We start from the raw sequence: 13304 nt of genomic DNA, 5'->3' as shown, positions 1-13304 counted from the left end.
GGGAGGGGGCGGGGAGTCCTTCCGCCATTCTTAGGAGGGGCTGCATTGCAGGGGGAGACTGAGCAGACTGACTCAGTCACCGAACAGAGAGGGGGTGAGAAGACAAAGCCGTCAAAGCCCCAACAGCTTTCTTGTTCTCCAGCCCAGAGCAGACGTCGGAGCCCCCGAAGTACTCCCTCCATCTTTGGAACACGCTAATAATTCACTGATAACAGGTAAACGAAACCGGGGCGGCGGCAAGGGGCAGAAAAGATAGTAGGTGCTTCTAGTTAGGTTGAAGACCCCAAATGAGGATGGGGTTGGGGTACAGTTCAAGAGAAGCGAAGGCGGCGCTGTGAACAATAGGTAGTTATTTGTTCACCGTTTTACATCTTTGCTAAGATCTCCATCCATGCCTTATAATCCTTTACACAGATATTAATTTCTAACATTTTACATGTAGTTATTTCTCAGCATTTATCTCCTTATTTCAATTGTCAGTTTGCCTATAACTTATTGTCCTGAAGATAATAAAATTATTAATTTTATTATCTTCAGTTTAGTAATCTACATCTTCCTTTTCAAGCTGTCAATTTGTTCTTCCAGGTTTTTGATGAATCTCTAGTCCTGCTGTACCACTCTAGCCTCTACTTCCCTGTATTTTCAAATGTTTTCTGTTGTGTTCCACTGATGTGTCTACCCTCACCCCAAACTTATTTGTCTCCATAGGAAGGAGTTTGGAGGGAGAGATATGCGATAATATTGAGATAATATTGAGATTAATCCTGATCTTTCTTTTAACAGTCTCCTTCTCCCATTCCCAAACCTTTTCTCCAAAGAAAGAGGCAGTTTGAGGTAGGAAGGTAAGGGCTTCTGTGCTGGAGAACTGCCTGATCCCATATTGAAATCAGTACAGTCCACAAGAGCTAGGTATGGGGGCAGATTCTGGAAAAGGAATGCTTATTTGCAGCAGAATGAGACACATATAATGAGATGCCAGAGAGGTTCCATTCCCCTCCACCACCATCCCTTGTCCTCCCCTCTACAGTGGCAGCATGACACAGCAAGGCCCTGTTGGGTAGGCCCTAGAGTCCCACTGAGGATCTGGACAAAGGGTATCTGGGCGTGTCTGTGTGGCTCAGAGAGAGCCACTTTATGCTATGTATTTGCTAATTGTGTATCTCTAAGACTAGACAGTGATATTTAGAAATTACCTTTGCCTAAAATACCTGAATAATTTAAAATGAAGGATAGTGGGAAGCATTTATTGAACATATATTGTGGTACAAGGCACTGTCCAAGCCCTTTAAGATAAGTAAATGAGAGATATAAAGATAGATGAGCTATGGGTAGAAAATATTTGGGGAAGAGAAAGCTAGCTGAAAAGGGACCCTGTGCAAAATTTGGGTATTTGGGAATTAAATCCATACTATGTTAAATTTAAAATGTTCGGGTATTTTAGCGTCAATTTTCGGTGCAGTCAATGTTCTTGACTTGATTTTAAATGCTGTATATACTTGATTGAGTGCCTTTCCGAAATGCATTTGGTACTCTGTACATGTCTCTGAATCAATGGCATGGCTAGAGATTTTGGGCCTTAAGTTAATATTTTGTACAATTTCCTTTACCTTTTTTAATTGCAAGAGAAGCTCTGCCAGACACTCAGAATTGTTTGGACTGTTTTTATACATATACTGATTGAAGAAAAGAAGTCAGTTTGTCAAAGAGCTTTTTCCCTTTCTCAGATCCTATCTTCCTCTCTTCTGCCTTTTGCATTTTCACCATTCATATCAGAATCACACTTAACCCACTGAATATCTGTTCTTCAGGAACTAAAAATTCTTGCAAGTTTTGAGAATATTGGTATAGGATTATAAAAAGCTGCAGGCAACTATCTATGTACAACACATCAAAAAAGAATCAGACTGGAAATTATGAGACCCTATCCAAACTGACTGGATAATTTCTAAGGTGTTTTCTAGTTTTAAAATTCTATGCTTTTTTTTCCCCCCTATGATTCTATTTTTTAAAGAGCCTATTATGTGCCCAGCATTATACTAAGCTCACTCTGGAGGGGACTGGTAAGGGAGGGGATATAAAAGAAGCCAGCTAGATTGGGAAACAACTAGTACTGTTAGTTTAAAAAAATCCCCATGGGAAGAAGTCAGTAATGCTGCTGACGCCTAAGGTTTGCTTCTTACAATCTCTACAGTCCCAGACTAAGCCAGGGTTGGCTGGTTGATAGGAACAACATTTTTTGTAGCTTTCTGTGCACTTGCCTCTGCAAATTACTGTGGAGATGATCAGGGCTGAATATCATAGGATGATGACCTCACCTTTTCAACATGCTCCCCCACCCTTTTCCAGCCCCCGAATTACCCTCCTTTTAAGCAGCTTGTCTGCTGAGTAATGCTCAGTTCCCAGGGTTTATTTTGGAGCTTGAACCTAAGAAGAAAAAGAGTAACTCTAACATTAAAAACATCCTAGTCTACCCACTTACCATTCCTAAAGCCCCTACACTCACACATAACTGAATTCTAGATTAAGGCCTACTTTTTCTGCCACATTATATGGGGGCATTGTGGAACCTATTTAAGGCCACTATTTAGGAGTCTCAAGGCCTGGCGAGAGCCAATGGACTCTGTTGGAGGAAGGCCTTGTGAAATGGGGGTTCTATTTTTGGAGGCAGTGGAATGTTCTTTCTGCTCCTTTGGGAACATTTCAACTAATGCTTCTTGCCCCTTCCCTTGGTTAGTAAGCAGCAGGGTGGAGGCTGCAGGGAGGTATAATAGGCTAAGTTCAGGGTGTGGGTGGAACGGGCAGGAAAGGTGAGAGAAGTACTCATTAAAACATGGAAAAGTATCTAATTCTGTTAAAAGATTTTCTCCTTCGAATCTAAACTTTACTTTCCTTACCCGAAATTTCCAATCCATTTGCTCTATCATCAGGTGTATTCTAGCACTGGGTCAGAGAAGCGATCCTGTTATGGCATAGGAAAATTCTTTTAGCACCTGCATTTTGTTCTGAAGGGGAGGTAGGCTAGAGAGAAATAGATGGGCTGTTAAGGTTTATCTGTGGGGTTATAAATGAGAGTGGCAAGGTATTCATTGTATTAAATACTAAGGGAAAATTAGTCAGCAGCCTTGAGTGTTTTTTGTGTTTAAAGCCCAGCACTTGTGAAGAAGGTACAAAGTAGACTGGTTTTTACCCTTGGGGAAACTCTCAGTTCCTTGAAGGAGATAAGATTATCCCTATACAAGACATGTAACAGTGATCTGTAACCCCAAACTGATATAGTCAGGTAAAACTCTACAGGCATTGTGGGAGATACTGGAAGAAATAGGGTAGATGGAGCTGAGTAAGTTTAAGGATGTCCAGGAAGAGGTGAGTTTACAGTAGGGTTTAGAAAGCAGGGAGGAAAACAGAAAGTAGAAAAATCATGGAAACTCTTTTCAGAGGTACCATGACCTATTAAACCAAAGGCAGGAAGAAATCAAGAATATGAAATATAGTAAGAGTTCAGGGGAAAGATTCCTCTAGGGACTTGAATGGAGTCTTGAAACTTCGATAGTATTTTAAGGTGGAGAGTGGAGAGAGTTAAGAAAGACAGGAATAAGCATAGCTGTAGCAGAGAACGTACTACTGCTAGGAAGAATGGGGCCAGATTCTGGAAGGCCTTGAAAACCAGACCCAAGCAGTAGGCAGTAAATAAGTCATTCCAAGATGGGGAGGAGTTAGGAAATGGTAGAAAATGGTAATAGAGGAAGATTCCTGAAGCTTGTCCTAGGGAACTTGGATTATGTACAGAGGCAAATGGGGATGTAAAGTTTCTCAGTAAGGAAAGGCCATGGGCCGCAAAGAGGTGGCAATACCACGAAGACTGATAAGTGGTTTCTTTCTAGGAAGTTATGAGGGACCCTGTGAGTAGCCAGTACAGCTCCTTTCTTTTCTGGAGGATGCCCATTCCAGAACTGGATCTGTCGGAGCTGGAAGGCCTGGGTCTGTCAGATACGTCCACCTACAAGATCAAGGACAGCAGCGTTGGCAAAACGACGGGGCAAGCAACCGGAGCAGAGCAGGAGAAGAACCCTGAAGGCGATGCCCTCCTCGAGTACAGCACCTTCAACTTTTGGAGAGCTCCCATTGCCAGCATCCACTCCTTTGAATTGGACTTGCTCTAAGCCCAAGACCTCTCTCCCACCACCTTGCCCTCCTTTCCTGCCCTTTCAAGCCCCTCCTTTCCACCCTTTTACCCTATCAGTCTTGCTCTCTCCCCTCTATTGTGTTGAGGTGGTGCTGATGAATCTGCCAGAGTTGTGATTTATTTATTTATTTATTTATTTATTTAATTTATCTATCTATTTTTCTTTCTTATCAGTTTCTCTCAAAAACCATCAAGCCACAAAGTAAAGGGTTCAAGCAATGGAGTATTGGGTCACAGGGATTCCTTTCCTCCCCCCAGATATTAATTCCAGAAAACAGGCCTGATGACGGCACCAGAGAGTAGTATGGAGTGCAAAATGGAGGACTGATTTTTTTTTTACTTCATTTTAATCAGCTTCAGAGATTGCTCAAACCTTCCTAATTTCTTGCTCCAGGCCAGTAAACACAAATATTTCTTCAAGGGTTGATGAAAACCCTGTAAGTTTTAGTTTGAGATTACCTGCTATAAGACTGTAGGATCTCTAAAAGGCTAAGGCGATCCTGCTCCTTCTTGTAATACACTCTTTTTCTCAGAGAAATTGGGGATAAAGGTTTAAAACAAGGGGAAATAATACATCATGGGAGATGACAATAGGGGAAAGCACTGAATCATTTCAGAAATAGCTATGCTCTCTCAAAAGGGTTTTCCTTCTTCAAGCTTACCTTACAATTTTGCTCCTGTGGGCTGAAAACTCTAGCTGAGGGAAAACCACTGGGATTTCAAATCTTAAGAGGCAATCCTGCTGACTATTATGATAATTTGTAGGGTTTTATGCAGTTTCTAAAAGGCGTAGTAGGGTTTGGTCCTTAGTATTTGAGTTTTGCCCTCCTGCATTTGCAATGTAGAATAATGAATGATCAAATGGGCCTCAGGCACAGTTCTTCAGCTACCTTGATACCATGAAATGAACAATCAACTCTGACCCTACACCTTGTCTCCACTCCTTCCGAAATTATTGCTGCTGATTTGTGCTGCCACTTAATCACTTCTTTAATAAAGACATTCAATCCCAGGACTGGATTCTAGTTTTCTCTCTTCACAAGGAAGCAGTATAGATCTCAAAAATTAGCCTTGCTTCCAAGTTCAGCTTATATATTTTATCTAATATTCAACTTTGAGGAGGGTTTGAGTAGCCTTTATACATTAAAATGATGAATTTCAGGTTGAACAGATAGATAACAAGGGTGAAATCAGCTTAAAATTATTTAAAGTATTTTGGGAGAAAGCTGTAACCAACCACTCTTGTGCTTGCCCACTGACTACCAACGTATTTGAGGTAACAATTCCAGATGCCTCAGAAGGCACCTATGGCATTAAATCTGCACTGAATTATCTCAGCCTGGGTGCCTAACAAAATAAACGAATTAACCCAAATACATTATCTGCTTACTTATAACTCACCTCATTAAAAAAAAAAAAAAAAACTATTTGTACTAATTTACAAGTAGTTTATGGGTGCCTACTATATGAGACAGAGTCGGACAACAGAGAGGTTGTAAACAAGAATGAGACAATGATTTTGACCCTCAAAAAGGGAAGCTGCAAATACCAATTTGGGCAGTATGCCGTAAGTCCTTTAAAGTACATGAACAGGATCTAGAGAAATTCAGAAAAGGGGTGGATTAGTAGTTTGGGATTAGCAGATGCAAACTATATAGAATGGATAAACAACAAGGTCCCACTGTATAGCACAGGGAACTATATTCAATATCCTGTGATAAACCAGAATAGAAAAGAATATAAAAAATATATATGTACAATTGAATCACTTTGCTGTACAGCAGAAATTAACACAACATCGTAAATCAACTACAATAAAATAAATTACAAAAAAAGAAAGAAATCCAGAGAAGGAGGAATCATGTAAATCTTCCCCGTAGACTTTGAAAGGCCCACCATCAACGACAAAAGCCAAAATCGAATAAAGCGTGGAGCAGTGATATGTCCTCTATTTTTACTTATTTTTGAAGGTCTTCCTTCCCGACTTCTCGCTGTCCTTTAGTTCAAGGAGAACGGTGGGTGGAGATGGGAATCAACTGTTTGGTAAATAAAGTACCCAAATGGATTTGCAAACTCATGCTCCATCCTCTTCCAGGCCCCCCACAAAGAAATGACGCCGTTGTTTCAATATTCGCGCTGACAGCTTGGCTCTGGGCTCCTTATATTAAGGCTGTATCTGGAAATGTGGCCGTCCGGCACCAGAGCTCAATTCATGGCGCAAAGCCAGCAATGTCCCAAACATCTTCACCCGAGGTTGAGACAGAGAAATAGGGTTTTCTCATCAACCCTAAGGGTGGCCCCCTAAAAACAGCCAAGAGAGCAGGACCGATGCAGAATCCGATTTCTCAGCGGTTTGCGGGGTTCTTGGCGCCAAAACAAACCATCGGGTCCGTCCCCTGCCGGAACTATAAGACACGTAATCGATAATCCTCCGCCTCGCTAAATAGTCCTGTCTAAAATGTCTCGGATACACACTATTTTATCTCAAAGCCCTTCCGAGCATAGAAAATGAGCCTCTGGGGTACACCACCCTTCTTTCTGAATGCAAATGTGGGTTTTCTAATCGTTTTCTCTTCATAGATTCCTCCGCCAGAAATTATATTCTCCGAGTCTGCACTTCCGGGTCCGCCATTTTGCTGCCTCCATTTCTCCGCGAGGGGGGGGTTAAAGGCCCCCAAAATATGCATATGTGAAAAGGTCAAAAAGTAACCGTCAGTGACAGGGAGTCTTAACTAGAGAAGGAAACAGGACCAAACTGGCGGGCTCGGTGAAAACACAGCCGGCAGCGTCCCGGACGAGGAGGTGAGGGGGAAGAAGAGATGCGTGGAATCGGGGGGTGTCACGGCTGGGAGGGAGACTGCCTTGAAAATTTGCACCGCTTCCCAGCCCAGCCCCGGACTTCTGGGTGCAGACTGAGCGGTGCCCCTTCACCAGAGCGGGGGCGGCTGGGGGAAGGAGAGGAAGGGGATGCTGCCGGGAGGAAGGGGAGGGGACTGGGAGGAGGTGAAGAACGGGGTGGGTGTAAGACCTGGGGCTGGGGAGCTGGACCGAGGGAAACCAAGGCCACAGAGGTGACCACTAGGGGGCAGCGCGGAGCCCGTACCGGGGGCTGCCCCCTAGGCTGAGACCGTGGCTCCCTGCCCCTTCTTCCAGAAAGACAGAACATCGCTGTGAGGCACGGGATGAGTTGTGATAGAGGAGAAAACGGAGACCCTAATTCTCTGACCCCAGTAATAGCCTAAAGATTATTAGTGAGCTCAGTAAACTGAGCAAGAGCAGTAAGGGCCCCGCCTCCAGTTCTTGCACAGTTGTTTATACAGCTGGCGGCCCAGTGGGGACGTGTGCAATAGAAAAAGAAGAAAAAAAGTCGTCAGATCATGGATTCTTCGCTTCCATTTCTCCTTCCCGTTAGCTTTCTCCTATTCTCACAGATTTCCTTGAGCCAGCTGACATCATCTTATTCTACTCCCCCTTCCCAGGAGGACTTTCCTCTCTCATCTCTCTTTTGAAAACATCTCGGGAAAAGGACATTCTATGACTTTCCTTTTCTTTTTTTGGCCACGCCTTGTGCGCTGGTGGGATCTTAGTTCCCCAACCAGGGATTGAACCCTGGCCCCGGCAGTGAAAGCGCCAAGTCCTAACCACTGGACCGTCAGGGAATTCCCAGTAGAGGTGTTTAGGTCTTGGTGATATACTTTTTATATATAGTATAATTTGAGAAAATGTGAGAGTCATTTCTGCTAATGAACCACCTAAAATTTTGTTCTTATTTTTTTGTCACTGTTTCTGTCAGTTTATTTTTTGTTTTTTGTTTTTTTTTAACTTTTTATTTTATATTGGAGTATAGTTGATTAACAATGTTTGTTCTTGTTTTAAACTATTAGTTGGGACTTCCCTGGCAGTCCAGTGGTTAAGACTGCGCTTCCACAACGGCGGGCATGGGTGCAGCCAAAAACGAAAACTATTAGTAGGGACTTCCCTGGTGGAGCAGTGGTTAAGAATCCACCTGCCAGTGCACGGGACACGGGTTCGAGCCCTGGTCCGGGAAGATCCCACATACCGCGGAGCAACTAAGCCCGTGCGCCACAACCACTGAACCTGCACTCTAGAGCCCAGGAGCCACAACTACTGAGCCCGCGTGCCTAGAGCCCGTGCTCCACAACAAGAGAAGCCACTGCAGTGAGAAGCCCGAGCACCGCAAGGAAGAGTAGCCCCCGCTCGCCGCAACTAGAGAAAGCCTGCGTACAGCAACGAAGACCCAACACAGCCATAAATAAATAAATAAATAAATAAATAGTAATAACTAAATTGAAAGGCAGGTTTGATATTTTAAAAGAAAGATAACCATGGAGGAATGCAAATATAAGTTTTCTGTAAGAAGGGTATGCTATCATTTTTTCTGTAACATTTTCTTAAGTCGTAAAAACTTAGATCAGGTTATAGACTTTCACACTATTAAAATTCATCCTCTGCTCCAGTCCAGTCACAGGGCCTGGACTATATATTCATTTTGAATAAACTCCCCTGGTGGTCTCCTGGATACCCATGTTTGAGCACAATATTCTATGATATAGATTGGAATATTAAATAAAATAAATCTAAATCACATAGTGGCTAGATGATTCTCAAAATTTTTGGTTTTCATGTTTTAATATTCTTAAAAATTATTAAGGACTCCAATCTGCTGTATCTATTGCTGTTTACTGTTTAGAAATTAATTGTTAAATGTTAATTAAAATATAATAATAAATCCATTACATGTTAACATAAATAACAAAATTTTATGAAAGTAAATAACTTCCAAGTTAAAGAAATAGTGAGAAGAATGACATTGTTTGGGAATTACCTGGCAGTCCAGTGGTTAGGACTTGGCGCTTTCACTGTCTGGGTTCAATCCCTGGCCGGGGGGAACTAAGATCCCACAAGCACGGCCAAAAAAAAAAGAATGGCATTGTTTTATATTTTTGCAAATCTCTTTAACTTCTGGCTTAATAATTTTCATATGTATTCCTTATTTTCATATCTATTCTACATTCAGTCTTTTGCAATATGTACTTGGAGAAAGGAGGAGTATTTTAATAGCTTGTTCAGGTAATTGTGGATATTCTTTGATGTTACACAAAAACTCAACAAGTGGCAATTTCTTAAAAGTTAGTTGCAGTGAGGAATCTGAAACCATGTCAATGAATGTTTTATACTTGATTACCTTAAAACCCATTGATCTGCTCTCACTTTGAACGAATCTTTTTACCTGAGCATGATTTTGTAACATGCATCGGTCATTTGAAAAATATTGGTTCACCAAATAATTCCCATCCTCCAAATGTTGATGCATTTTATACAATATAAAAAATCACATTCATTAGTATCACCACTACTTTTATGAGAAAAGTTTGTAGTAAGCTATCAACTCATGGTGGTGGATATTCCCAAAATTCTGTTTTTTGCATGGAAGCTGAAATTATAATTGATAATTGGCAGTAAATACTGCCGATTGTCTTCCTTGAAATGGCAGACTCTCTTTGTTCATTTTTTTAATGAGAAATTACTTTTTACAATATGGACAAAGCAGTACAAGATGAAAGGAAACAGATAATAAAAATTAAATTTATCAAGAATAGCCGTTTCCTCATTGGTTGGAAGATTTGTAGTGAGTGGTGATTATATACCATTCAGACAATTCTACATTGCATATAGGAACTTCTCACTATCCTGGGTATCCTTTATACCCAGGCCAGTTTCTAATTTACAGTAACTATCATTTTGGGGGGGGGGGCGGTGGGGGGGCGCTGCAACGGGTCTCCGTTGCTGCCCGAGGGCTTTCTCTATTTGCGGCGAGCAGGGGCTAGTCTTTGTTGCAGTGGGCGGGCTTCTCATTGTCGTGGCTTCTCTTGTTGCGGAGCACGGGCTCTAGGCGCACGGGCTTCGGTAGTTGTGGCTCATGGGCTCTAGAGCGCAGGCTCAGTAGTTGTGGCACACGGGCTTAGTTGCTCCGCGGCATGTGGGACCTTCCTGGACCAGGGATCAAACCCGTGTCCCCTGCATTAGCAGGGGGATTCTTAACCACTGCGCCACCAGGGAAGTCCCAGTAACCATCCATTTAAATGACCATTTTGCATGCTCTTCAGACTTAATCTCCACCATTACCTTTGATTTCATGTGTTTAGCAACAGTTTTGTTTTTTCTTTTACCCTAAATAACTGAGAGTTGGCTACATGCCTTTTACAGGGAATAAAAAAATCTCTCCTACTGAGATGCTTTTTTTACTACGAGCTTTCACAAAGATTTAATAATGCCCACATTATTAAGTGAAAAGCTATAATGATTTTAGACATAACTATACTTTTTTTTTTTATAACTATACTTTTAAACAAAGTATGTAATCTGGCCAAGCTGATGACTTTGTTTAAAAAAAACTCTAGGTGTTGCTGAGACACCTCCAACAGGTGCAGTGACGTCTCTGTTCATTTTTGAAAAAGTGTCTGCCATGTACCTGAGTTTCAATATCCTTGGTTTATCTATTCATTTTTTGTTGTAACATACTATTTCTACCCATGGTTGTTTCAAAGGGGTGAAATGCTGTTTTATTGATTCCTTAAGCTAGAAAGGCAGTAATGTGTTTCACATATTTCCAAAGTATTTTTCTGGAGATTGAAAGTGAGGGAACTGTGGTTTAGGGCCTGAAACTTCCCAAATATCTGACTGTTTGTGTTAGATGAAGTAGAAAAGAAGTGCCTTATCAGATAGTCCGCTTGAGAATATCTTACATATATACAAGAGGTCTGCTAAAAACATACATACACAAGAGGTCTTCTAAAAACATTTTACAGGCAGCTTTCCTTGTGTTTGAGTGACAGCTTCCCAAAAATTTGTGTTCCTATGCATAAAGATGTCTTTGGTGGACTTGGGGAAGAGGTTGCTAGAAGCAGCAAGAAAAGGCCAAGATGATGAAGTGAGAACATTGATGGCAAATGGTGCCCCATTCACCACAGACTGGGTAAGCTCTCTTAATTATTCCCAGCGTGCGCTGTTACCAACCTTTTTCTTAAAGGCTAAACAGTCTGTATTGATTTTTCTTCATTCTCTTTCTGACTCAGTCTCCTTACAAGCATTTCATTTTCTTTGCCTCATCTGAATATGTGGTTTTCCTTTTCTTTTAGTTTTCCAAATTGAAAGAATCTCCTGTGGATATATGGGTGGTAATTGTAAGATACTATATACTTGTGATTTTCTATAATGTTTTTTTAGAGTATTTTCTAAAGGTTTACTTCTGCCTGGAGTGTACTTGGGTTATAGGCTGTAATTAGCTAGAAATTGAACAAAATCAGTATACTGAGTGCATTTCTAAACTAATGAAACTCCTTGTTTCCTTTTCTCTAAAATGTCCTCATTAATAAGGAATAGTCTAGCCATTTTGTTTCCTTTACCACTGTTAAAAAACATTAAAGAGGAAGGTGTAATTTCATGAGTTCAGACAGTCAACTTGGAGAGCAGAGTGTCAGAAGATCCAGGTCCAGGTTATAACATGGGCTTGCTTAGCATTCATAGATTTTGTAAGCATTGCCTAATTTTAACAATTCGATAAGCACTGTCCTCTATTTTGGGGTGATTAATTCATAACTTTAGAGGCCAGCAGTTTCTTAGAACTTCACAAAAAGGAAGAAAGGAAACCCATGAGATTAGCATTTCTATAAATAGACCTGAAAAGAGCAATGTGAATTAAATCCAATCAGGTAAAGAGAGTGAATATATGAAAAGCAAAGAATAAACGAAATAGGTTTTAAAATAGAGAGCATAACACGAGAAAGGAATACATCTCTGGCCAAAATGGATGCTGATAGATAACTGTGATTAGTAACAAGACTTACTTTGAGATGATACAGACTTGCTTATTGCTATTGACACACAATTGCTATTTTTTTCTGCGGGTGTGGGTAGGAGGCACTTCATCTTATCAGTCTTTTTGCTTTGCTTTACTGTGGTAACAAACTTCTATTTCAACCAATTAAATTTGTACCCTAAATTTCACATGTAACTTTCTAGTCTCTGCCCTTTTCCTAGAATTGTTTTGAACTTGCCTATCCCTTTCCTTTATCCCTGACTCAGAATGCTCTTTTCTATCCATTTTTTTTAACCTTCTTCTAAGCCCTATTTAAAAATCATACCCTTTATGGAATTTTACCTGGTAAGTCCACCTGACTTAAATCCATTATACTTAGCGCTTCTTTAATTGGTTGTATATTTATTTGTCCATTAGTGTATTAATTTTAATGAAATAATTTCTTCAGCTTATCTGTCCAGCCAGATTCTCTCTCCAAGGACAGGAACCTAGGCGTCACCTGTTGTTCATTTGTATCCCTCCAGTAATGATTTAGGACTCTGCACACAGTTGATATTAAATGAGTATTATTTTCCCACAGCTTGGAACATCACCCCTCCACCTTGCAGCCCAGTATGGTCATTATTCCACAGCAGAAGTGCTCCTTCGAGCAGGCGTTAGCAGGGATGCCCGGACCAAAGTGGACAGGACTCCCTTGCACATGGCTGCAGCTGATGGACATGCACACATCGTGGAACTACTTGTTAGGGTAAAGCAAGAAGAGTGAGGGGTCTATATTGTAAGAAAGACAAATACCTCCCTGTTTTTTTACTTAAACAGGTGGTAGGAAACTAGGTTGGGAAAGATTAAGTTTAGGACAGTTTATAGCATTGAATTGCCTCTCTTTCAAGAGTCATCATGGCTATGAGGATTTTATTTTCTAATTTTTTAAAGGCTAAACAGACTTTATTGATCTTTCTTCATTTTTCTTCTGCAGGTGTTCTCTGGTCTTATGCCTATTTTTTCAGGCACTCAGCTCTCTGTTAATAAATGCAACAAAAATCTGTTCTTTTCCCCTTCCTCTCCCATCTGTTATAATTTCCAATTATGTCCTTAAAAGGTCCTTTCATTTAAGGCATTGTGTCTATCAGCATTCAGGAGAATTTGAATTCAGGAGACATGTTTTTCCCTTTGATATTTCTTAAACATTTCTAAATTTGAATATGTGTAATCTCTATGGAAATCCTCTGTATATGGTGATGGGATATTGCACCTGTGCTACTGTAACCAGTGTCTCTTTGA

The 13304-nt window shown here is 40.9% G+C and overlaps 2 protein-coding genes across 6 annotated transcripts in view; both read left to right on the top strand.

The window, feature by feature from the left end:
- Positions 1-3887: 3887 nt before the first annotated feature.
- MLLT11 (MLLT11 transcription factor 7 cofactor) lies at positions 3888-9407 on the top strand (the record flags this gene model as incomplete). The annotated part of the gene is made up of 2 exons (XM_082362318.1): positions 3888-6985; positions 8068-9407. One exon carries the CDS (start codon positions 3888-3890, stop codon positions 4158-4160), a length of 273 nt encoding a protein of 90 aa, XP_082218444.1. The 3' UTR covers positions 4161-6985; positions 8068-9407.
- Positions 6847-13304, top strand: part of GABPB2 (GA binding protein transcription factor subunit beta 2) — a 27459-nt gene continuing 21001 nt past the window's right edge. For 2 of the 5 annotated variants that reach the window (XM_082361861.1, XM_082361859.1), the window contains exons 1-3: positions 6847-6985; positions 11073-11180; positions 12604-12771. In XM_082361861.1, the coding sequence (XP_082217987.1) occupies positions 11073-11180; positions 12604-12771 (276 nt within the window). In that variant the 5' untranslated portion in view covers positions 6847-6985. Of the gene's footprint in view, positions 6986-11013; positions 11181-12603; positions 12772-13304 lie in introns of all 5 variants that reach the window. The other 3 variants (XM_082361863.1, XM_082361862.1, XM_082361860.1) reach the window with 2 other exon arrangements.

This window comes from Balaenoptera borealis (assembly GCF_965194805.1).
Source record: "Balaenoptera borealis genome assembly, chromosome: 1".
NCBI classification, from domain to species: Eukaryota; Metazoa; Chordata; class Mammalia; order Artiodactyla; family Balaenopteridae; genus Balaenoptera; species Balaenoptera borealis.
The sequence above is the reverse complement of the archived record's forward strand: the minus strand, read 5'-3'. Positions and strand labels throughout refer to the sequence as shown.